The sequence below is a fragment of the Platalea leucorodia genome (assembly GCF_965183815.1).
Source record: "Platalea leucorodia genome assembly, chromosome: 2".
In the NCBI taxonomy this organism is placed as follows: Eukaryota; Metazoa; Chordata; class Aves; order Pelecaniformes; family Threskiornithidae; genus Platalea; species Platalea leucorodia.
In genome coordinates, this window is record NC_138824.1 from 74,030,389 (window position 1) to 74,054,717 (window position 24,329).

Below are 24,329 nucleotides of genomic sequence, written 5' to 3' on the forward strand. Positions count from 1 at the left end.
CGCGCCCGCCTACGGCTGCGGGCGGGGCGGGGGCTGCCACGGGCGGCAGCCGCCTCGCCCCGTTGGGGCTGGCTCACCCGCAGCGCCCGCGTCCGCCGGCCCGCGGCCGGGGCAGCCCGGGGCCCGCTCCTGCACCGGCCCGGGGGGCGATGGCGGTCACCGAAGCACCCCGCTCTCCCGCTCCCCCCCGGCCGCCTCAGCCCTGCCTCCCCCTCCCGCCGCCAGCGGCGGCCCGGCCGACGGCGGGAGCGGGACGGGGAAGTGTCGCCGTCGCTACGGGAGACGGGGGGAAACCGGAAGCGGGCGGGGCGGGGCGGCGCGGCGCTGCGCTGGCGCTCCCGGCCTCTCCCCGCGGGCCGGCCGGGCGGCGGCGGCGGCGGCGGCGCCATGGGCTGCTTCTTCTCCCGCCGCAGGAAGCCGGCCCAGGGCGGCCAGCAGCAGCAGCAGCAGCAGCAGGCGGCGGCGGCGGGGGGAGCCGGCCAAGACGCGGCAGCCGGCGAGGAGAAGGCGCCGCAGTACAGCTGGGACCAGCGAGCCAAGGTACCGCGCCGGCCGTTGCCCCCCGGCCGCGGGCAGCCGCCGCCGGAGCGGGCTGGGGCTGGGGCTGGGCGGGGGTATCGGCTCTCTGGGCGGGCAGCGCCTCGCCCTCTTCTGCCGCCCGGGCTGTGGGGGCTGCAGCCGCGGCAGGGGCTCCGCGGCGGCCGCTCGCCCCGGGGGGCCGGGGGCGCGCCCCGGCAGGGAGCTGGCCTCCCCCGGTACCGCTGGTAGGGCTCGGTCCCCGCAGGTCAGTGCGTTTACTTAAAAAAAAATAAAAGAAGCGTTTAGCCCAAGGATTCAACCAGGCCGCCTCGAACCGCGCGAGCGGAGCGGGCGGCGGGCCGGTGCTGCGGCGGCCGCCTGTGCGAGCGGGGCCGCGGCCCGGGCTGCGCCCCCCCGCCGGGGCCGCCGCCGCCTCGCCCCGGGCTGGCGCGGCGCGGGCAGCGGCCAGCAGCGCGGCTCGGACAGCCGCCACGGGTGGCGAGTTGCTGTCCGGCCGCCTCGGGGTGTCTGAGGTAGCTTGGAGCCCCGCGGGTGCGTGCCTCGCCTGGGCAGGGCCGCGGAACGGCAGCGAGAGGGCGGCTGGGTCGCTCGTGTGCCTCTCGGAGCCCACGTCCCCGCTCCTGGTATTGCGGCGGCGGCGGGGAACTTGTGTCTTGGGTCCTGACGGTCAGTAGTGTCTGTTCTTCCTGCTTGGCTCTTCGGGTTTGTCGGGGTTTTTTGTTCAGGTTGTGTTTTCTGGGTGTTGTGGGGTTTTTTGTTTGGTTTTTTGTTTTTTTTGTTTTTTTTTAAAAAAGCTAGAGGGACTAGAACAACCTATCAGTCCCTGCAGTGACAGATGAAGACAGATCCTTCCCAGTGCTGTTTCCTGACCTGTTGAAGGCAATCACGAACTCTCAAGCAGGAAAGCCCTCAAGTGCTGGATTAAATGTATTTCTCCCCACCCTCGTTTCAAGTTTCACTTCCTAAATACATCATGACATCATAGCCCTGCTAGGTCCCCCCTCCTCTCCAGCTGCCTTTGGGTGGGGGAAGGAGAAAACGGGGCAGGCCATAAACTTAGTTGATGTGGTTTTAACAAACAAAATCTCCAAACCTTTAGGCCATATTTTACGAGTATAGAAAAGAAAACACGTGAACTTATTTGAATGCTTAGCTTGCTTGTTTTTAAAATTGGCCAGGTGCTCTAGGGTGTCCCTTAAGTCTTCCCAGTAGATTAAGACAAGCTCAGATGGAAATGAGCTAGAGAGCCTGCGCGTGGCCTGGAGGAATCAGTTCCTTGAGGATAAAGACGATTGAGCTGTGTTGGGCTTGTTGCTTTGATTTGCTAGTGGATATTTGCAGTGCAGCGTTGGAGAGAGAAGGAGAGGATGGCAGCCTGTTACTTGTACGGAGACTGTTCTCACAGGGAGAGGGCTGTACCGAAACCGCATTTTAGAGTAGCAGAACAAATCTTAGCTCTGTGCAAAAGTACATTGCTAAATGAGCATTTGAAATCGTATGATCTAATCTTAGAGCAAATTCATCAGCTACGGCTCAGCTTATATGAAACTTTTTACTCCATCTGCTTATATGGCGCTAACTTCTAAAACTAACAAGAGGAAAGTCAGGACATAGAAACACTTGATTCAGAGAACAGCCAGCCTTGTTGCTAAGAAGTTGACTTGTTAACGTGCTGGAAGTAGGTTCAAGCTAACAGACAAGGCTATTACAGCACCAACAATCTATCTCTGTGGAGGAAAAAAAAGCATGTAATGTATTGCGTGTACAACGACTTCCTCCTTTTCTATAAAAGACTCTTAGAAACCAGAAGAATCGGTGAGTTTGGGCCGTGCTACTGAACTGCGTGAGCTATCAAATTAGCTGCTTAATTTTGTGCTGTACAGCTCAAGAATGGCTATTTAGCATTGAAGTCCATTTCTCTTGCTCTTTGTGGCTTTACCTTTCATTGGGCTCTTGCGTGTATGCTTGGTACATTAAACCAGGAAAGCAGTACTGAGACACCTTGTTGATCCCAGTTTGCATTAAGTGATACTAAGTCAATGTTAATGTAGTAGCTTTAAGTATTGTCTCTGATACATTATCCTGCTGTCTATTGCTTTCTCATTTCTGATGCATTACATATACTTATTTATTTCACAATTTGTGTTTGTACACAGAGTTAGATTGAAGTCAGTCGGAAAACTTTTGGCACGAAGGCTCCTTTTTGTTCACCAAGTGCATTGATTTGTATTCTGAACCCAGAAAACCTGAACTCTGTCAACAGATGTGCTAGTGGTCTTCTGATGTTCATTTCATGTTGCTATTAATAATGTGTCGACGCACCATTTGGGTTGGGGGTGCGTTTCTAATTTTAGGCTCTCCTACTCGGTGATGCAGTTTTGGTTATATAGTACAGTTCTGCAAGCAGATTTGGCAATTGTCCACAGTTCTTGTAAGCTATCCTCTGTATGTTCTTACAGGTGGGTAAGTCTCGCTGCTCAGAGACTTCAGCTGTCTTCCTGTAAACTAATGCCATGCTGACACTCCTACTGTAGGCAGAAAAATGTAGGCACTGTTTGATTGGGGATGTGAGAAGAGGTGACTGCTGGCTGACAGCTGTGCTGGAAGAAGCTCTGAACCTGAGTAGTTCCTCCAGCTAAACTATTTCTTCTGCTTCTGAAGGACAGTGTCGTTAGCCTAGTCTATTTTAATTGTGTTCTGGTGGCAAAAGATGATTGGTATTGGTACGGTCTGCTAGTGTAGACCTAGCCAAAGAGTAATATGACAATATCCTAGTAAGCATGTAACTCTTGTATAACAGTCCCAAAAATGGACTGTGTGGTAGAAAACTCCAAAATATTATAAGATGCTGACAGTTGAATTGAAGTTAAGGAAGGTATATGAGTTTGAGGGGCCTTTTCAGATATCTACGTGACCTCATTTAAGTGAGGACAGAAGTCTGTGTTTTAAAGGTATGCAAAAATTAATGAAATTTAGATTGTGTCATAAGTCTGCTGGGATCTCTGTAATGCTTGCTGACCCTTGGGTTCGGAGAACTGTGTGAAGATTACTTATGGTGCAATAGAAGAATCGGCTTATCTTGAAAACAGAAGGGAAAAGGATGAGCGTTCAGTTTGTTGCTGCTCTGGGATTCTTAGTCCAGGAGAATAAGTAGAGCACCATTCATTACAGAGGCTGTTACTGCTGCACCACATCCTGGGGACTTGTCGTGTGTTGATGTCATTGGGCTGTCATGAGGGTCCCCTTCTGACCAAGTGTGGGGGAGGAACTTGGTGGTGCTCAACCCTCCTCAGCCTTCTTCAGCTAGGTTTCCACCCGGAATGTAAGATTGTATTTCTGCTCCTGGTCTCCCTTTTCCTTTCCTACCTCAGTACCTTCTGTGTGACTAACGTTGTTTACATGCGTGACCAGAGTGGTAACTGCAGCAGTAACTGAATAGGGGTACATATAGACAGGAACTGGGGGTTTGTGTCTTGCGATGGCAGATACACCCACCAGCTGTGACCTTCTCTGCAGGAGAAGAAACACAAAAATCTGCGTCGTCTTTTCTGCTGTTGTCTCATGTGTAAAGAAGTAGGATTAGATTAATTATGATCGCAATGGCATTTAAAACTTAGAGGGACTTTCCTTCCCAGATGACTTTTCCTTTTAGAACGAACAAGTAAGGTTTTGTTTTATGTCAGTTGACTTGCAACATAACCGCTTTAGTTGATACGAAACACGCAGCTATCATTGCTATATGTGATGGCTGTATTCAAACAGTTTAAAAAAAAAAACTCAGAGGTGTAACTTTCTACATAAATCATAGATAGAGTCTTTTGTTAGTTGCCATACATTTGAGGGTTCTGCTAGAATGGTCTGAGCTGATGTGGACATCTTGAACTACCTAGATCTCATTTAGGTAGCCACTTCATATTTTATTTTGGAATATAAATAAAATCACTTTCATCTTTTTTTTTTTTCTCCCCCCCCGCTCTTACTAGACAGTGAAATGTTTTGTCCTTAAATCCACTGCCTCTCCCTTCCACTTCCCAGTGCACCAGAAGAACTACTGCTGTATTTCTCAAAATGTAGTCTATCAACTGAGAAACAGTCAGCAGGTTCATATTAAACAATATTTCCAGTTAAGTCAGATATAGGCATGTACTAGCTTCCTTTCTTCTTTCTCTTCTCCTATCTGCAGTATTTGGCAATGGTTCGTTGCTCAGGAAAGTATGAGAATGACGGTTTTATGCTATTACGGGTACTCTGGAAGAAGGGGAAGATTACAAACAATAGAATGAACGTGCATTCAGACTGTTGTATTGGCCACATTTAAAGTCAAGGTGCACAGGAGATGCTCCAAGATGAAAAATTGTATGCTAGTGACTGGAACTTGCACATGTTGTCCCTCTTTCCACCTTTTCTTGTTGCCTAAGAATCTAGAAATCTGCCAGAGGTGAGTAACTTCAACAAACAGTCTCCAGAGGATGTTGCAACTCAGTGCTTAAGGGCACCAATCCCATGCAAGTATGAATATGCAGGTGTCTAGGCCTGGGAATGCACTTTTCTTGCTTATTTCCTTTCTGTTGATTCCACTACTGAAAAAAATAGCACAAAAAGCCTCTTAAGTTTGTGTACCTGCCCTACAGCTGCAGCTTTTAATGTCACTGGGTCAGCAGCCAACTCTTGTATGTCATTGACTGTATATAAGTCCATAGCTGAACCACCGTCTGTTGTGATTTAGAGAGAGAGGGAATGATTTTTTTGAGAATGATGTTTAAAAGAGAAGACCTTAGTGTAAATGGTTTAGAAAGACTACTGTTTGCTCAGCAGGCTAGACCCAGGTAGCTAGGGGAGAACCGTAATCCATTAAGAACAGCAGTACCTTCTCATATCTGTGGTGGCATATCATTGCTGACTAAAACTCCTGTCCTGATGGACCCGGTGCAAAAGTCTTGTTAAGACATGAACTCATGCCAGAAAGAGTTCAAGAAGCTGTTGGGGTCCTTGGTGAGCCTAGGCACAGTTACCACTAAAAACTGTGAGGGTCTAGTACTTCTAAGTTTTCCTCCAAATGGGAACTGCCTAGTCTTGGTGCCAGTAATCTGGGTAATGGTGGCTGAAGAGATGTACGTCATCTGCAGCCTTCACGCCTGGCCTCTGACCTTCTCGCAAGACACGTGTTTGCAGGAAGGAAAGCTGCTTAATACACCTTGCACTTGTTGCAGCAGAACTTCCTAGAGTTCAAAGCAACCATGGCAAACTTATGTTTGCCTTCGCTTCTCTCCTTTCTTTGTTCTTTAAAATCCCTGCTCCTTACAATTTGTACTCTGGTCCTTTGTAACAGGCTTATGACCAATAACTGAAGATGAGACTTCTGTACATCTGCTGAGGGGGAACCATATTGTGTAAGCAGGAATTACTTTTTCGTCATCATATCTGGTTATTTTAGGTCACTCTCTGGAGTAATTCCTGAACCTGCGCATAGAATTTCTGTTAGAAGGTTTCAGCTCTTGAGCTGTGCCTATATCTATTAATGCATGATTCGTATCTACTCCAAAAACTTTAAATTCAGCTGAAAGCATTAAAAGTTGCCTTTATAAATACTGTCATCATTTGGACTAATACCAGCCTGGGGAAAAAAAGACATTTAAAAATGTATTAAGGGATGGAGAGTAAAGCATCTGTCTGGGTGAGATGGGTGGATTTGGACGAAGTTCTTTGAAGCTTTATCCAAATGCAAAGGATAAATAGATGAGTTATCAAACAGTTGATTTTTGCTGACCTGCCACATACTTAAGATTTTACAGCAAAAGTTGCACCAGATGAACAGGCAGAGAAATCTACGTAGCCCTGCTTATGGTTGTATGAGGCTGCAGATGTTACCTTCTCCTGTTGCTTTTGGTTTTCCTGGCCTGCTTTCTTGCTATGTTGCCGAGACAGAGCTTAAGAAGCAGTTAGTGCTGACTGTCAAGGGACGGAAGGTGGATGCAGTGATTTGATATCAACCTGTTGATGATAGCTGCAGACTTCAGAGCTGGTAAGCGTGAAACTCCGCAATGAGCATACTAACAGCTGTTGGATGCATCCTCAAAATTGTAGTTCTGCCTTCACGCTCTTCTCTCTGGCATGCTTCTTTTACCCAGGAGAAGTGAAACGTTCAGATCTGCTACAGTCTCTTGGGTTACTCCCTCCTTGCTGGGGCAATAACCCAGTGTGCAGAGAGAGTGTTAAATCTATTTCATTCAGTCCCTCCAGTCTGTACAGCAGTGTTAGTCAATAAATACTCTTAATCTTTAAAAGGAAAACTGCAGAGCAAAATTAAATGAAATTGGAAAACTCCCTAGCATGGTGAACAAACTGAGAAGTAAGAGTTGTGTCAGTGCAGAACTCTTAATTCATGTCAGGGAAATAAAATTGAGCTCCTGAATCTGGTAATAAGTTGACTTTTTTTATCCTTGAACTCAACTACTACTCTTTCTCAAGCGCTCTCATTTGAAACTGTCTGTAAGCTGTTGGTTAGCTGACTAACCACTGTTTTTTCACCTAAGCCTAAATAAAATTGCAAGGTGAAGGTGAAGTTTCACACATCTCTGTAAAGGCCACCGTGTAGGATGAGTTAGCGGTGCTTCAGAGGCTTTTTAGAGCAGAGCAATTTAGAAGGACACACTGAGGTGACAACTTTCAAAAAAGCTGTAAGTTCCGGAAACTTTGAACTTGTCCTTCCTAGGAGAAGTAACTGTTCCTCTATACCTTGTTTTGAAGGCAGTAAGCCTGTCTCACAAGGTTATGAAAGAACCCCAAAACAAACACACTCACTCTCACTCACTCTCTCTTTGATACTTATATTCTCAAGTATGAGAGAATATGAGTATAAATATCTTGTATATGGATCAAATACGTAACATTTCATGAGACTTAAGACCTTAGAGGGTTTGAATCCTAATCATACTGTGTGGCTGAGTCTCCATGCTGTGTCCCTTATCATTTGAGCCTCTCGGTTTTAGCTGTAACTCTTCCAGCTAACTTTCCTGGATGTGCACTAGCGGTATTGAATATGATTGAGGGGAGATTTCTAGGAAGCCATCTTCATTGTCTCAACTTGCATTTGGAAGATTCATCTGCTGCAAACTTCCTCTCCTGTCTGGAGGTCAGATATGTTGACTATAAAGGAGTACATTTTATCAGTTGGTAAAGACTTTTTAGCTTCCATTAGCTGTTGTGGACAAAAGCTACCTAGGCTGAGCTGGTTTAGTGAATGTCTGGCACTAACCCATCCTGGTTTATGCCTTTTTCTGGTCTCTAAATCTCCTGCGAATGTTTGAGATGCTGAAGAGGAGGAGGAGTTTCTTACAAATTGGGCTATCCAGAAACTGTTGTAATGCATTAACACTGATAATGGTGCAGCAAGCTTTAGGCCCCTCGGGCTGATGATCAAATAGCAGGTTTGTGGTCTTGTGTCAGACTAGTTTGGGTACTTGTATACTTCTGAGTGCTATTTTAATAAGCTTTTCTGAGTGCTATTTTAATAAGCTTTCACAAGAGGGCAGAGTAGAATTTGCTCCGGGAAGCATAATTGTCTTGACTCATGTGTATCTAGAAATGACCCAGCTCAGATTCCTTCGGTGTTACGACAGCACCAGCTGTATTATTCGTGCTGCCCACCTGTATCACAGACCATCCTGGGTGCTCTGTGGCTCTTCAGCCTCTGCTTCCCAACGGAGAGTCCCAGGGAAAACCACAGCCCCTCTCAAGTGTCCCTTCCCGGCGGCGGGATGCTGGAGCGTGGAGGAGGAGAGGTCTGTAAATGTGCCCCCTGCACCAGCACTGCCAATGTTTGCTTGTTGGTCGTAGCTAAAACAATCACGCAGCTGCTGTTAGCACAAAAATCTTGTAGTTGTTAGCACAAGATAATGCTGTGGCGCAGATAAGCAAGCTCTTTGTAGTTGGCAAATGTAACGAAGGAGATACTGCTTGAAAGCAGCAAGGTTTCCTTGCAACGTGTTGAGCTGTGGCAAAATGTGACCAAGAAAGCTACTTGAAAAGGAACTACTGTGTGTCTTTAGCTTTGTGAGTCTTTAAGTATGTGGGCCAATTCATTTATTACAGCTATTACGATAATACCCAGGACCATCATCCTTGTTGAAACAGTCCACAGAGAAACCTAGCTCCCCCTGCCCCCTTTCTTTATTAGAGGACAAACTGAGTTAGGTGTTTTTTCCTGAAGCACCTCAGAAGTGTCATTTCAATTTTTTGTTGTACCTTAATAGTGTGCATTCCAGTAGTTTAGCTAAAAGAGCTTTTTCTGATCTTTCATCACTCTGAAGAGTTTTCTGGCAGGTTATCCTGTACAATTCAGTGCTACCTCAATTAATGCACGTCAGTTGACATTTAGCATGATAATATTCTCTGTATGTGAAGACTTTCACATTCTTTTTTTTTTTTCTTCCTCCTTCAGATTGACCCCAAAGATTACACTTTTTCTGGACTTAAAGATGAAACTGTGGGTCGACTGCCTGGAAAAGTAGCAGGGCAACAATTCATCATTCAGAACTGTGAGAACTGTAGTATCTACATATTTGACCATTCTGCTACAATCACTATTGACGACTGTGTAAACTGCAAAATCTTTTTAGGACCAATAAAAGGCAGCGTGTTTTTCCGTGACTGCAAAGACTGTAAATGCATAGTGGCCTGCCAACAGTTTCGCACTCGGGACTGCAGAAAGCTGGAGGTATTCTTGTGCTGTGCCACCCAGCCCATTATTGAGTCCTCCACAGGTATGAAATTCGGATGTTTCCAGTACTATTATCCTGAGCTTGCATTACAATTTAAAGATGCTGGACTGAGTATCTTCAATAACACATGGAGCAACATCCATGACTTTACCCCTGTGTCAGGAGAAAATAATTGGGGCCTTTTGCCTGAGGATGCTGTAGTCCAAGATTACGTTCCTCTGCCCAGCTCTGAGGAGCTGAAAGCTGTCAGAATTTCTACCGATGCTATGAAGAGCATAATACCAATAACTCGAGGGCGGAGACAGAAAAGCAGTGACGAATCGTGTTTGGCCGTGTTTTTTGCCGGTGACTACACAACTGCAAATGCCAGGAAGTTAATTGATGAGGTAAGCGACCTTTGTCTGCATTTAACTTTTTGAATTTCTAATTGGACTTTCCTCTGGATAGCCTCCCTGAAGGGAGGATGCAGAGGCTTTGCTTGTCTACTAACCATACCAAGCAACTGCACTGTTTAAAACCTTAAAGCAAGGTAATAGACTGGAGCTCATCTGATCAGACAGTTGTTTTACAGCTGACATCCTGTGACTGGCACATCTGTCCTCTAATAGTTCCAGTGTACTTTTCCACCACGGCACACCAAAGCTACGTTCTGAAGAAAATGCGTAGTTGATTTGATGAACTTGGCCAAATGTAGAGTAAGTGATTGGCAATGCTTGTCAAAGGGATGTAGCCAATTAACTTGTTAGCTTATTGCCCCGAAAGTCACAGCTAACAAAGCAGTCTGTCTTGAAAGTTTTTCCAGTACTAACAGAGACTTTAAAAAAATAACATGTTAAATTGTATCCCCCTTGGCACCCAGTATTGGAATTCTTTTCTGGAAGAGGCAGTGAGTGTTTGTCACGGTTGGTCAGCCATCTTCGATTACTTAAATAGCTGGTGCTGTCTCTTCTTTTTTTTTTTTTTTTTTTTTTAATCCCTGCAAGGCAGCAGCTCCCAAGCTTGGCTGAGTTTGGGCTTTCCTGGGGCTAAAGTCTGGGAGTGGCTGGCTGCTTTTAGCACCCTGGAGTGCTCGGGATGACAGAGCAGAGCCAGTAACCATGAGCTGCAGCTTCTGAGAGAGGTATCTGCAAAAGCTGCTGATCCCAGTGTTATACAATCAACAAAACAACTGATGGAGCTCCTTTGCTTTGGTTTTTAACTGCAAGGAAAGAAAGCTGTAGGGTGTTCCCATGCCCCTCTACTGCCCACTTGAATTTTTGTGGAACTGAGTTACTAACAGCTACTTGAGTGAAGGGAGATAATGATGCTTCTGGGTTGTTTTTTTTCTGCAGAAGGAATAGCTACAGTAAAGAGGATAATAGATGTGTTCTCCTGTGTTAGTAGTTCTGTCCAAATTAGACTTAAGAAGATGCTAAAAGACTAGTTAGTGAGGTTCTGTGGAAATCTTGCTGCTCTGTAGATTAATGGATGCTGTGGAAGTACAAATACAGTTGCTCCTTCTCCACGTGCTTTTAGTTTTGTATTAGATTTGAAGTAAAAAGCTGTGTGTGTTTCAAAAGTTTGTAACTTTTTTTTTTTTTCCCCCAAAAATAGAAAACTTCAGCAATGGATAGATGAGAGTTTGAGCTAACGCTTGACTGAACTATTGCAGACTAATGAGAACTAACTGCTTGACTCCAGATGCTGAATGCTTTTAACTCCCATTAGTTTCAGCTTGTGAGGGATTGTGGGGGGAAAAAAACACAACCCTGGGCCATAATATAAAACAAAAATGTTCACATTTACTCCTCTACGTGCACTAAGGTAGAGGAGAAAATCTGGATGAATGGAATGAAAATAAACAGAAATGTAGAAAAAGCAAATGGTCTTTGAAAGGAGCAAAAAGGGTCCCTTTGCTCTTTGGCTTAATGTGTATAGGGAAAATTCCAGTGTAATCTGAATATTTGAGCTCAACTCTCTGCCTTAGAACCATTTTTAACATGAATTCTTTCTCTGTTAACAGATGACTGGCAAAGGCTTTCAGCTGGTACAGACTAAAGAAGTCTCAATGAAGGCAGAGGATGCTCACAGAGTTTTCCAGCAGTGTGCATCAGAATTCATTCCACTGCTTGAAAAAGGTGAGTTTGTGTTGTTTTCTTTCTCTTCTTGATATAAAAATCTAGCTGTCACTAGAGAGTTCTGGAGAAGAAACAGGAATGAAGGAGAAATTTTTGTTTCAAGGGCATAGTGTAAAGCCAGTTGAGATGAGTTTCAGAAGCCTCAATCAGGCCTTAAACTAGCCGAAATTTCTGAAGGCATCAGAAATGAGCCATTCCACATGTATTTTGTGGCTCTGCCCCACCTCTAGTGGTCCAACTAGACCAACTCAGGAGCAGTGGCATATGCAGATTTGTCTGGGGTGGTCAAAAGAAGCTCATCCTTTTAGACTATTTCTAACTTATCACCGTTGCTGCTCAACCACCTAGATGTTCAGTGTTTTTGTATACATATCTAAGCAAATCAGTATAGATGTGTAAAGCAGGCAAGTGTTAAATTTCTGTTTATAACTGGTATACTGTCAGAGTATTTCAAAAGCATTTTTATTGATCTGACTGTAATTGGTTTTTGTCTCTTCCTGCAGAAGTACTGACATCTTGCCATCTGTTATATGCTGAAGCTCAGTACACCCTCCCAAACTTAGTAGCAACATGCAGGTTTTTTCATAGTAACATAAGAGGTCTGTGATGCTCATTGCAAGAATAGGACAAAAGTTATTGTACTTATCAGATGACAGTCTAGTTTAAGGGCTATTTTGCACCCGTGTAGGAAGAAATAATGTGTTCAGAACGAAACCAGAGAAAGGGGATCTGCAAATAGCGGGTGAGAACAAGTCTAAAAAATCAGGCAGTTTGCTATCTTGGGACTGAGGCAAAAATGCGTGAATGACTCAGTCCTACTCCAGATGTCTGTGAAATGGCTCACTATTTGAGCAGTATAGTCTGACTCACTTTCATGATGCCCTGCGCTCCTTAGCATTTTTGTGCCATTGCTGCCTTTCAAAAAGTAAAACTGGAATCCTGCCAGAGTCTCTGCAAACATGAGCATGGAATTGCAGATATTTTCTTCTCGGATAACACTGTACTTTGAACCTATGGTGAAGTGGTTTTAATTCTTTATCCTGCATTATGGCTGCTTAAGCAAAAACCATAAAATGCTTATTGCAAGCTTCACAATTCCCTATGGGCTGAGAAATCTACTGTTTCAATGCCAAGCTTAAAAGTAGTATTGATTCTAGATGAAACTGTCTTCTAGGTCCAGTGGTTGCTTTGGAGTTCAATGGAGATGGTGCTGTGGAAGGATGTCGAAGCACTATAAATGATGTTTTTAGTGGGACCAAGGTAAGCTGGTGTATTGCTTTATTGACAGAAAATGTTACAGAATGTCTAGGATACTTCACGGTCAAGCTGTAGCATTGACATACTGCACGATCTTTTTAGGTTTCTGAATAGTAAAATCTGAATATCCTATTTTTTGTTGTTGTTGTTTTGGTTTTTTGTACTCAAAACTGAAGTTGCTTGTCACAGACAAGAAAAGTTGCCCTAGGAAAGAGAGTACTAAATCCCCATAGCTATTGAAGAATAGATGATTTCCACTTAAAACTGTTATTTCACATGATAGTAAAACCAAGTTCTATAAATAGAGTAGGGGAAAGCTCTGCTGCAAGTCTTATACTGAAGTCTGCTTTGTGATGTCCCAGTCTATTAAACCCTGACAATATGATGGGATTTCAACTTTTTTCAAGGCTTACTTTCGCTGTGTAGGATATCGCAGGATGCCTTCCTTCAAAGGCATTTTTCTTTTCTTCTTCTGTCAGCTTGTTTTCCTGTAGCTTCTTTACACCACACCTCCTCTTTCCTTGCTGTCCCCACTTCTCTGAATGGCAATGGTTTTGAGAAAGTTTCTGGAAACAATTAAAGCACTCCTGATAACGAGAAAGTGACAAACCCCTTGCTTTCAAGTAGCTGTTTAAAGAAGACCAGAATGTCTTTGAGACATAGCGTCCATGCAGTTCCTTGCTGTCTTTCAGTTCCTTTTGAAAGAGTTACTCGGAACTAGACTGCCCAGTTTCTGGAAAACAGTCATCTTATTATAAGTCATCTCAAAAGAAGCCAAGATTTACTTTTTTCATGTTTGCTATTGCACCAGAAAAAACCTGATGTGTAGCAGGCCTTAATTTGGTTCTCTGAGTCTGGAGAATACTAGAACTACAGTCTAGGCAGTGTTGTGATATTACTGATTCTTTCTTGTGACCCAAAAGTCATCATTGCAAATTTTACCATAAAAATGGCCTCTTTAAGCAGGAGCTTACAGTGGCTTTTTTTTTTAGTGTCGTTAACATATTTTTTTCATACAGAACAAAGCTGGTATTGGGTAGGTAATTCACTGGTTCTTCTAGATCTTTTTCTTTATTCAAAGACTGAAGTGGTATTAATTATTAGAACAAATACAATTTTATATTTTCCTCACTAAAATGATTGTTGTCTGTTACTATAACACTATGAAAGCCGTGATCTGAGATGCATCCAGAAGCCTCAGACTGTGCACTTTATGCTGTGAAATAAGCATTGTTCTTGAAGGTGATCTGTACTGTTTGGGTTCAGTTCCAAATGTGAAATTACTTACTGCATCTGGATTTAAAACTTCTGTTTACAGCCTGGTTCCATAGTAAAATCTACTTCACCTATTAAATACTTGCTGCACTGAATTAAGCAGCAGAACTTTGGGCTTCTTGAGAAGTATATATCTTCATTTAGATAAAATGTAACTCCAAAACTTCTGATAAACACTGAGTTTGTGCATGGATCCCCAGATGATTGAATATCATGAGTGCATATTTTTTAGAAAATGTATTTCTTTCTTGGCACATAAGTTAGCAGTAATTTAAGGGAGTAACAAACTTCAGACTTATTACTACCAGAAGGTTCAGGAATGCTCTATAAAAAGGTTTCACCTCATTGTTGGCTGCCCTTATGGTGTTTGAGAGTTGTTATAGTGTTCAGAAAGAATTATAGGTATCCTTGATCAAGAAACAATGACAAAAGCTCTTAGGAAGACATGCATCCTGTAGGAGTTTGCAGGGAGATTAATCTGCTTTTAAGTAGGTGGCTACATTTGCATTTGAAAATCACAGTTAAAAATGATTAAATTAATCCATTAATAACCTTAATTTCACCAGGTTTTTGTTTCTGAAATAAATCTGATAAACAACTCTAGATACTCTAGTAAGGGTAGAAAAGTTCTTCAGCAATAGCACCACTAGAGTTTTTTGAGCCGTTTGGTAGAAACAAAGTGTTACAAGGAGAGCTCTACGCTATGCACTTAAGCGGATTTCCTATTTGTGTGGACTAGGTACATCTACACTCTTTACCTCTGACATTCTTTCTGGTGTGACCTTCTGCACTTTTTTGGGTGTGCTTTCTAGTATTGTTCCTCCCTCTCATCGTTTATTCGTAAAATACTCAGCAAAATGTAAATTGTAATATCCTGGTAGGGAGGGATGCTGAAAGAAGGTATTCAACTGTTGTGACTGTGGTACCAGTCGCTGTTGAACCAAACAACTGCCAAATAATTAGTAGATGTTCGCAAGTCCCTTCATATAGAAGTCTACCATGCATCCAAGCAACAGTCTAGGAAGCTACTTGCTTTGTGATGATATAATTTTTTTTAGTATCTCGTTGTCCAGTAGATTTCTGATTTAATCTTAAAACATAGTTTCAGTAAACCAATTCAAGGAACTGTCACAGTTTACATTCACGTGGTATTCTGAGCTGAAGCAGAGAAGTACTGACCGTAGGAGCATAGTCATCTGGAATAACCCATACCTACAGTCCCAGTGCAGTTCAGAATAGCTCAGTTGGCTGTGCCAGCGCTGATGTGCTAAGACAGTGATGATTTCCTCTTGAGGCATAGAAAATATAAGATAGTAAGAAGTCAATTTAAGTTTTTGATTGAGGCTATCACTTGCATGTTGAGATTGATGAACAGCCACAACACTTTGCGTGTTACGCTGAACTATTTGGGCATTCCCTAAAGCATTTGTAGTTGATTTGCTGAAAGCTTTCAAAGGTGACTGTCCTAGAGCTTAGACTTTCACATGCATTGATCAATTTTGCAAAATGCAAATGTAATTGAAGTTACTTAAAAAAAAAAAAAAAAAAATCTGATGAAGAAGCAATGAATTTTTTTGAGGGGAATATAGTGCAAGGGAGTCTTTCTTACAAACTCTGCTTTTCTGTTAAAGGAAAGCTTAATGGTAGTCTAAGGTTTTTGTCTGTTTGTTTTTCCCCTCTCCTGGACAGAGTTTGACTTTACCAAGCAAAACACATCTAAATGAACACTAGCTGAAGCTGTGACCCCTGATTAATCGAGCCCAAAACTTTTAATTCCCATCAGTGGAAGGCTAGGGTAACTGCAGCTAGCATGTCTGCTAGGAACAGGTCACGGCTACAAAGGGTGCATCAAGGCTGCGAGAATTTTAGGACTATTTTAACACACAGTGGAAACCAACAGAGTTGTGCCTCTCATGAAATGCAAAAATAAAAATAACCATTACTGGCTCCGAATGAGCGAAGACTACTTGAACTTCTTCATTCATGATGCATAACTATTTCTTTGTTTAATAAAACAGGTTTTTGTATCGGAGAGCAAGGCATCAGCGTCTCAAGATGTAGACAATTTCTACAACTTTGCTGACATGCAGATGGGAATGTGAAGTTTAACATGAAGGTGTTCACATACGGTTTGTCTCAGCACTTGGATGTCACTTGGCTTGAATATTGCAGTAGTATGTAAGAAGTTTTGTCATTTGGTTTTGTATTTCTCATATATCCCTTTTATAAAGTTATCAGTGGTCTTAATACCACATTACCTGAACTGGAGTAAATGGCATAGCTCCCCACGTGTGTTGTGTTTGAGACTTGTATTTCAACTCCAGAAACAATGGAGGTTTTCTACTAACTTTTTACAGTGATTTCTAAACTTCTATTGACACTTGAATGTTTCTTGTCAGCATCTAATGGTAAGACATTTGAAAAGTGCAATGCTGATCCAAATTTGATGCAGTAGTAATTGTTATCTTTAACTCAGACACATTGTTTAGAAAGTGCGTTTATGTGAAACTTGCTGTTCAAAACTTTCCCACATGCAAATTTGTCTTCATTGGGGACCAGAGAGGAAGCTGTAGTCGTTGACTTTTTCTGAAAGCCTAGGCTGAAATGAATTCTCCTTATAGCATGCTTTCAGAAGCAGTGCATGACTTATAAAATGTACATCTGGCTTATTCGGCTTCAGCATCTTTTCTGAATAAAGTTGTTTGCAGCAGCATTTATGCTGAGAGTTGTCATAACAGCATTCTGGTAAGTGAGCACTTGCCAGGCTCTTCTGCTCTGAGGTGAATTCTGAGCACGAGTCCGCTGCTGAAGATGCTCCAAGGTCCACTCAGGGTCTATGGCAATAAAGCTGCCTCCGGTATTCCCAAGTCATGTATGGGATATACATGAGGTTCCCTTGGACTCGGAGCAGTGAGTCTCTGGCACCATTTTTGTTTGCTAGAAGGGACATACAGCAACCAGGAGTCAGAGAAGGGCTCTGATGGTATTAAAAAAACTCTTCCTCACTAGACCCCAGGAGAAAGGTTTTACACTCAGTAGTAGTACTGAAAATTCGGCTATAAAGTACTACACACTGCTGTAGAGTTTATTTTGGATTAATTCTAAAAACAGACTGAAGAAGTGCTACTAGCGTTTTGGGAAATGCATTTGAATAGTGATCAGTAAGGATGCATATTGCTGTATATGGCATAGTAGAATGCAAATCTATATGGATATTAAATATGATCGATTGATTTTTTCATATTACATCCTTACTGATTTTTCTACATGAACTTAAAGCTTATGTCCAGGTTTACAAGCCCTCTGTAATACTTGAACAGATTGTGCATGCAGACACACAAAACCAAATTTCTTAATTAAAATTGTGGCTTGCCAATTTATGTAGCCTTTACAATCCATTGACCGCACTGGGGCTGTGTTGAGGTGCTAAAGCAATAATTTCCTCCTTACGGTCAGCTGTCAAAAGGGAAGTTCTTGTGCGTCTTAACTGAAAATAAGTCTTGATTCGTCAGATTCACAGCTCTGGAGCTCCAAAAGTGAGTGGCTAAAAACACATCTCTCTTCTAATTTTTTAGAATTAGCACCTGAAGGAATCTGTTCTCCTGAAATTCATAATTGTCATGCCCGAGAAATGTTCTGAGCTGTCACTTTGTTGCTACTAGGCAAGTGCTTGCCCTTAGTTTAAACTATATATCAAGAATATGTCCTTAGGACCTCTTATTAAAGTTATGCATAGGTTAAATAAGGAAAAGTATCTCCTGAAATCACTAAACCATTGGTGTACTGAAGGCAAAAAAAAAAAAAAAAGTCACTTCTGTGAGGTTTTTTTGTTTGTTTGTTTGACAAAGTAAAATAAAATCAAACTGCCACCAGAATCTGACTGGTAGTGGAAATTACCACTTATTTGCACTTAGCCAGCCAGGATTTTTTTTTATATAACATGTGAGGAGAGGCTGTGAAAACAGCTAAAAATCTTAGATCGGTCTCCAAAGTACTAGCATGACTTGTCAGTGAACATTTGCAGGAATTATTGTAGACACATACAGTAAATGTATTTTTCTGGTATGGGCAGTACATTAAAATTGTGTAATGTACTTCAGAACTGTCATTGTGTAATTTTTCTAAGCAGTGCATATATTGGACTATCTTGGTCTCTAAACTTTTACATGAAGTATTTCCAAACTTTATGTGCTGACCCATGATTTTATGTATGTTTATAGTTTATTTTTTGCATCATCAACCTGTTCTGGAAACAAAGTGCTAAATTGATTTTTGTGCCTACTTTTGCTGGAGGACAGGATGATTAATTGAAAATTAATCTAGGTTTGAAACAGTGGGAAAAGTTTTCTATATGGAAAGAGCAGTGTGGCTTTTTTTTTTTTTCTTACATTGATAGCTTGCTTACCAACATAAAGCGTTTTTAGTAAACCTAAATAATGAAGGAGTTTCTCAATCCAATTATTTATCTTTTGACTTCAGTTTCTTGCTATCAGGTGTTAAACACACTTCTAGCCTAAGCATCAGGTATTGTATGCATTACAGAATGGTACGTGCTTCATGTAGTCTTTGTATGTTTGTTGTATAGCTTTTTATGTAATTTGTATTGCACTGTGAATGTGATTCATAATAAACATTGAAAATCTAAACTCGATTCTGGAAGACTTTTTAAAATTATAAAATATTGCAAAACATAATTACATTTTATTAAGTATAAGAACTGAATTCTGTGTTTAAATGGGGACTTCAAATAGATACTCACAGCTAACTGAAAATAAGCATTAACTCTGGAGTCATCCATGCTCCAGAAAAGGTGAATTTTTGACAGCAGGGATATTTCCCCAGAGTCACTGAAGATACAACTGACTTTACACTGCAGTTTTCCTAGTAAAATATGGAAGAAGGTATTCTTATATCAAGCTGTAGAGATATAAGTACAGAGATGCCTGGATGGAGACTGTTAAAGCACTTCTCCCTGATCTGCATGTGCATGTGGTTGTTTGTTTTGTTTTATAACTTGTAAAAGTTTTGTGCTTTTTAACTGTGCTTACCTCTTTGGGTACTAGATGCACGCTAGTGATGTGCTCACAGCAAAACCAGATTGTGGTGGTTATACTAGTAGAATTGCTCATTTAGAAAGCAATTCCTTTGTATATCTCATTTAACATCTAAAGACCCTTGAAAACAGGTAAACATTTAATAAATTTCCAAACTCGGCTTTAAACTGGTCAGAAATGAGAATCTTCCAACTAGAGATGGTCTAGGGTAACTTTCATGAAGCGTAAATGTTTGCTAAGAACATGAAGTACTGTATCAATATAATTTTCGGTTGAATATCTTAAGTTAGATTGTGAAGCTTTAGAGAATCAAAGCTTTTGGTTTATACTTAGCTATTATCGTACAATTTTACAGTTTACAAAAACTCTTGTACCCCAATTGGATCTGAGTTGCCTAGTAATCTTTTTTACGTAGTATCTAAGTCATAGCAAAGCTGTCCTTAAGTATTTTTACAATTTTTACCAACCACATCCTCAAATACTGAGATGCAGAAGCTTTGTATCTGTGCCCTAGTTGCTAGGAAGTCACCCACTTTCTTTTGTCGTATCTAAATAGTCATCCACATACCAGGCTGCACTTACATAACTGGGACAGGTTTTTTTTTTTCCAATTCCAAAAAGCAGCCTGAAACTTGTTATTACAAAATATGTGCTTCAGTTGTTCTAATAGGGGCAAAAATGAGTTTTACTGACTTAAGCATGAGTGAGAATTCTGTAGCTGAATATCATCTTCTCTTAAATGTTGGTTTTTAAGTGTTTAGGCTTTATTCGTACAACATTCAGATTTCTGTGCATATTTAAATTAGCGTTGCTGATAATATCTTCTAGAAGGTGTCAATTCCCCAGGCTTTTTTCCTAAAGATTTTATAAAAGCCGCTGTGAAATGAATCTTTTAAGACCTAGTAGCAGCCCAGGTGCCTGCCTCAGTAGTTCCTAAACTCTAGGATTTTTGCTATCAAGTTCCTTGTTGACTCCTTGGGACCTTTGTGCCAGTTGGTTGTTTGAATTAATGAGTAAGCCTTCTGAATCCATAAGGGTGACATAGTTCCTTGGAGGTCTGCAGGAACAGCTCTTCCAAGGCATGTTTAAACCTGATCTAGAACATCTAAATTCTAGTCCAACAGTGTTAAAAGCTATGAATAAGTGCCAATCCTAAGTATTGTCTCTAGCATGCATGGGTTTGAGTGGGATGGTGCAAGTGGGCTGTAGTACTGCATTCTTGCTCCAGTACGTGTTGGAAGGCAGCTCTGTGGTGGTCCACCCCATTCCCTGGACATCGCAGAGCTCACAGGACGAGCTATAGCAATTTGCTGAGGATAACAGTTTCTGAAGAATAATAATTTGCTGTATTGCCAGCCTGGAAGTTATCTAGTCTGAGCTCTGTCTCTCAACACAACCATCTACACATGGGAAAACTATACAAGCAGCAAACCTGGTAAAAGCAGGATGTACAGGAGGTTTCACTGAATGGTTGGGAGTCACGGTGTGTTAGCAGGCCAGACGTTAATATCTTAGTGTCCAGTTTGACAGAAGAATGCTTCTTAGTGCTTTCATCTCCTCAGAATGCCTGGTTGCCACAGGACTGTTGCTGGTAATGTTTGTGGTCATGCAGTCTTCCTGATGCATATGTAGTCATCACTGGTTGTGAGTAAGAGAGAAGAAAAGGAGGGGGAAGTGAGAAGCTTTTAAAAAAGCTCTGAAGTTTTCCGAGTGCACAAAGAAAAATGTGCAACTGCTCATTCCCTTATTTTTTTATGCGTCTAGTGATAATCCCCAGCTACATACAATTTCATGGCTAGAGTATCTGAATACCTTCCCAGAATGTATTAAGCAATGTGACCAGCATCTGTCACGTACGAGTCGTCCTCTTTCCAGTCGCACAAGGCTTTAAAATTGCCAGTGTTGTCAAGGATCTAATAAGATCTTCCAAATACATGTGGATTTCCCTCACATCCTTCTGTTAAAACTGCTATAGAAAGTTTGTCCTTAGAAGCATCAGGTAAAGTTGATAGGAAATTACGGTGAGGTTAAGAGGCTCTTGCACAGCGTTTAAATGAGTGTTTGTCTGACGTTCCCAAGCTGCAAAGGCTTAAAGCAACATGCTATTACAGATTCTACCCAAATGATGAGGCTAAATTTAAGGCTAGGTACCTCTGCAGTACTAGGAGCTCAAAGGGCTCGGTGCCTGGATGACAGTGGTATGTATGTATCTCTGCTTTTCCAACTTCATTTTATGACAAGTAGGTAAAGTCCCAGTGCACAGAGTCATGTGAGAATCTCCACTTTCATTTTTAGGTACCTTTGTCCTTGTCATAGGGAAGAAAACTTGAAAAGTTTTTTTTTTTTTTTCTCTGATTGATCCATTAAACTTGTGTGTCTCAAAAATGAAAAAATTGAAACAAACTTTTGGGGGGGTGGGGAAGGGTGGAGTGAGTGTTGGCTTGTGATTTCTGAGCACTGAAGGGAGCAGCAGCCTGACTTTCCCCTGCTTACATGGATGCTGAGGGCTGTAGGGAGATCTCCCCCAAACTGCACATACGGCACTATAGAGGCAGCTAACTTTCCAACTCTTTTAGGCAAGGTACACAATTTGCTTCCTCACTAATACAAGCATAAGATGTATTCTTTGATTCTTTTTTTTGTTAGGTACTTCCTTGCATGCGTTTAAGGTACAGAGACTTGATACTGATAGGTTTTGAAAGCTTCTGGCAGTCCTCTCCATTCTGAGTTACTGTCTTAGAAGGAGAAAGATAAATCGAAGATCTCCCTAAGCACAAAACTTTGAACTTGTCAGATCCCGGGAAGTGAAGCTGGTACATTTTGCTCGAAAGAGAGCAAATGCTTCATGATTGTAGAAGTTCTTTTTTTTTTTTTGTCTGAATGTGCTGATCTTTTTACGAGGGGAGACCTTCCCCCCCATTTCTGAAGTCCCTCCATAAAAAACACTTCAGGGGCTTTTATTTAAAGGGTTCTGGAGATTAAATGGAAGGGCTGTGCTATGACCTGAGGGCATCTTTTGATAGCTGCCCCAACAGGTGCTAAACGATTGGATTCAGTGTTAGAGGTAAAGGCCGTCTTTTGAAGCTCTGAGTGCTCTTTGCTTCTGTTTCTAATAGCGAGTATCAGAAACATTTTTAGTCACAAGAGGGTTTAAAGACAGCTAGCCATCCTTAGATGAGATTCTGCTTTGCATTTTTTTCTGCAGAAGAATGAAAGTTACTCCACGGCGATAATTAGCTCTCTCGTTTGCAGGTGGGTATTTGTGCTTTATGGTAACACTTCAATAATTTTGCTCATCGTGAAAAGAAAAGAAAGGATTTAAGCTTTTTTGTTTCTCGCCAGTAGCTGTCAATGCTTGCTCTGGTTTCAAGGATGTTGTATCAAGGTTTCATCAATGGTATCTGATTTACCGAAGAAGCGAGTTTTATGCAGAAGGAAGTTTTATGCAGGGTCTACACATTTCAAAGAAAGGTGGTGTCTCTGTATTTCTCTTCTTATCAGAGTCAGCTAGAACTGCTGCCCATGGAGGCTTCTCCGTGCTGGCTGGGAATGCTGCAAAGACTTGGAGGTAAGGGGTATGAATTAACTTCCCAGGCCTTTCCAGTTCTGACTTTCCCCCACTACTCCTCCATGGTACTTCGGCGTGTTTGTTGTCTTTTACTTCTCTGGCATCTGATCAGGGACAGCAGATTTTGTAGAAAAAGTACTGCTCTGTTGAAATTCACTAAAAATACTTCCAGGTATTTCAATTAGAGATGCTTCTTTTGTGGCTCCAGTCTGTGTTAAACTCTGCGTGACCCTGCTTCTCAGATGTTAAACATTACTTCGGTGTAACTTTCGTAATATTCTAATATACTATGGGCAGCCTTTGTACGGCTGAATAATGACTCGGTTCAACTTGAGTATGGTGTACATGTATACATGACTTTATCCTGACCATATCTCTTAAAGTTCTAGTTTCCAGAGCATTCCTCCCTTGGGAAGACTTCGTGTTTGCGCTATATTTTATCAACATGTTAACATCTGGCTTTGTAAATTCCTTATATTCTCTAGGTGCATAAGAGCATCTGTAGTTCATCCTTTCTTGAGAAAATGTGGAAACTGTTGCATATGTCTTTAAAAATGACAACAGTGTACAATCTGTGCTTCCTATTTATTCATCTTGCTCAGTGTTCCTGTAGAAATGCATAGCGAATGTAAATGCAATTCTGTGTAAATTCTTATCAAACGGTAGTTTGCTAGAAGTTACACAGGATGAGATAACGAAAGATTTATTTGCACATAAAAGCATTTATTGAAATTAGTAGCCCCACAGACTTTCTGCCACGGGTTTTTCCCGTGTCACCTATCTTTTGGCCCTGAGCCCACCATGTACGGCTCTGGATTTACTGTAGAACTAGAGGTTTGGATGTCGTCTTCTCCTGACTTGTGACAGCCAGCGCAGGGGGATGTGTGTGATTCCAGGCGTGGGAAATGAAGGTAGCTGTGCAACACCTTTCCCAGGTTGGGCTGCATCTGCTCCTGGTGAAGTCATTCATCTATAAAGTAATCTGGCAGGAAACTTCTCATAGGAATGTTTCCTTCACTGATGGGAATATATGTTCTTCATTGTCCTTCAGAATGACGAATACTTTAAACACTATATGTATGTACTCTACTAAGCAGGTTTCATGGATGCACAAAAACCAGAAATTGTTTTAAATTCTGAATGAAGACATTGGTACTTGAAAATGGTTTCTGTTTAGTTTAACTCAATCTGACTTTAAATTCCTTTTATGACTAGAAAACAGGTCTTTTTCTATAGCACGTGGACTTGGTTTTATCACTCTGAATTCTCGTCATTTTGGACTTAAAACCTCTTGTCTAAAAACCAGTGTTGGCTGCCCTGCTGCCTGGACCACCGGGTTTGATATAGAGGATTCCACAAGTGGTGATGGTGGGGGAGCGTTCCTGGTATTTTACTTGATGTTGTGGTTTTCTGAAGCTGCTTAGAGTGTTTTCCTGGCAAGTATATATTAATGACCAGAAGGCAAATGAGATGATCGCTGGTGCGTGAAGGAAGTCATACGTGTCAGCATCGCTGTTTGGTTGTGGTCTAACTGCATTTGTAGAAAGCTACACTACACGTTACACACAGGAATATTAACCAGCTATTCAAAAGATGAAAAGATTGTATTTTTTTTTTGCAGCAGGTAGTAGGTCCATGGAAGTCCTTGCCAGCAGTGATTTACAGTCAGCCTACATGGACTCAGTGAAAGCTGACTTGGACAAGTACATGGAGAAGTGATCTGTTGAGGGTTACTAAACAGACGCACCACATCCTGCTTGGGAAATCCGAGTAAGGAGTAGTTGGAGGCTTGCAGAGT

The 24,329-nt window shown here is 42.0% G+C and overlaps 1 protein-coding gene across 2 annotated transcripts; it reads left to right on the forward strand.

Moving 5' to 3' along the window:
- The first annotated feature begins 367 nt into the window (after positions 1 to 367).
- RP2 (RP2 activator of ARL3 GTPase) lies at positions 368 to 18,466 on the forward strand. 2 transcript variants are annotated; one of them, XM_082304708.1, is made up of 5 exons: positions 368 to 540; positions 8,981 to 9,646; positions 11,263 to 11,377; positions 12,552 to 12,637; positions 15,928 to 18,466. In XM_082304708.1, exons 1-5 carry the CDS (start codon positions 388 to 390, stop codon positions 16,009 to 16,011), a joined length of 1,104 nt encoding a protein of 367 aa, XP_082160834.1. In that variant the 5' UTR covers positions 368 to 387; the 3' UTR covers positions 16,012 to 18,466. The 2 variants fall into 2 exon arrangements, with proteins under 2 accessions (XP_082160834.1, XP_082160835.1); XM_082304709.1 differs by lacking the exons at positions 11,263 to 11,377; positions 12,552 to 12,637; positions 15,928 to 18,466 and adding an exon at positions 9,832 to 9,936.
- Positions 18,467 to 24,329: the final 5,863 nt, after the last annotated feature.

Excerpts from the sequence above, each read along its gene's own strand:
- RP2 (XM_082304708.1), top strand. The coding sequence starts at position 388 with ATGGGCTGCTTCTTCTCCCGCCGCAGGAAGCCGGCCCAGGGCGGCCAG. Across the intron at positions 9,647-11,262 it reads CCAGGAAGTTAATTGATGAG|ATGACTGGCAAAGGCTTTCA; the intron begins GTAAGCGACCTT and ends CTCTGTTAACAG. Across the intron at positions 11,378-12,551 it reads CATTCCACTGCTTGAAAAAG|GTCCAGTGGTTGCTTTGGAG; the intron begins GTGAGTTTGTGT and ends ACTGTCTTCTAG.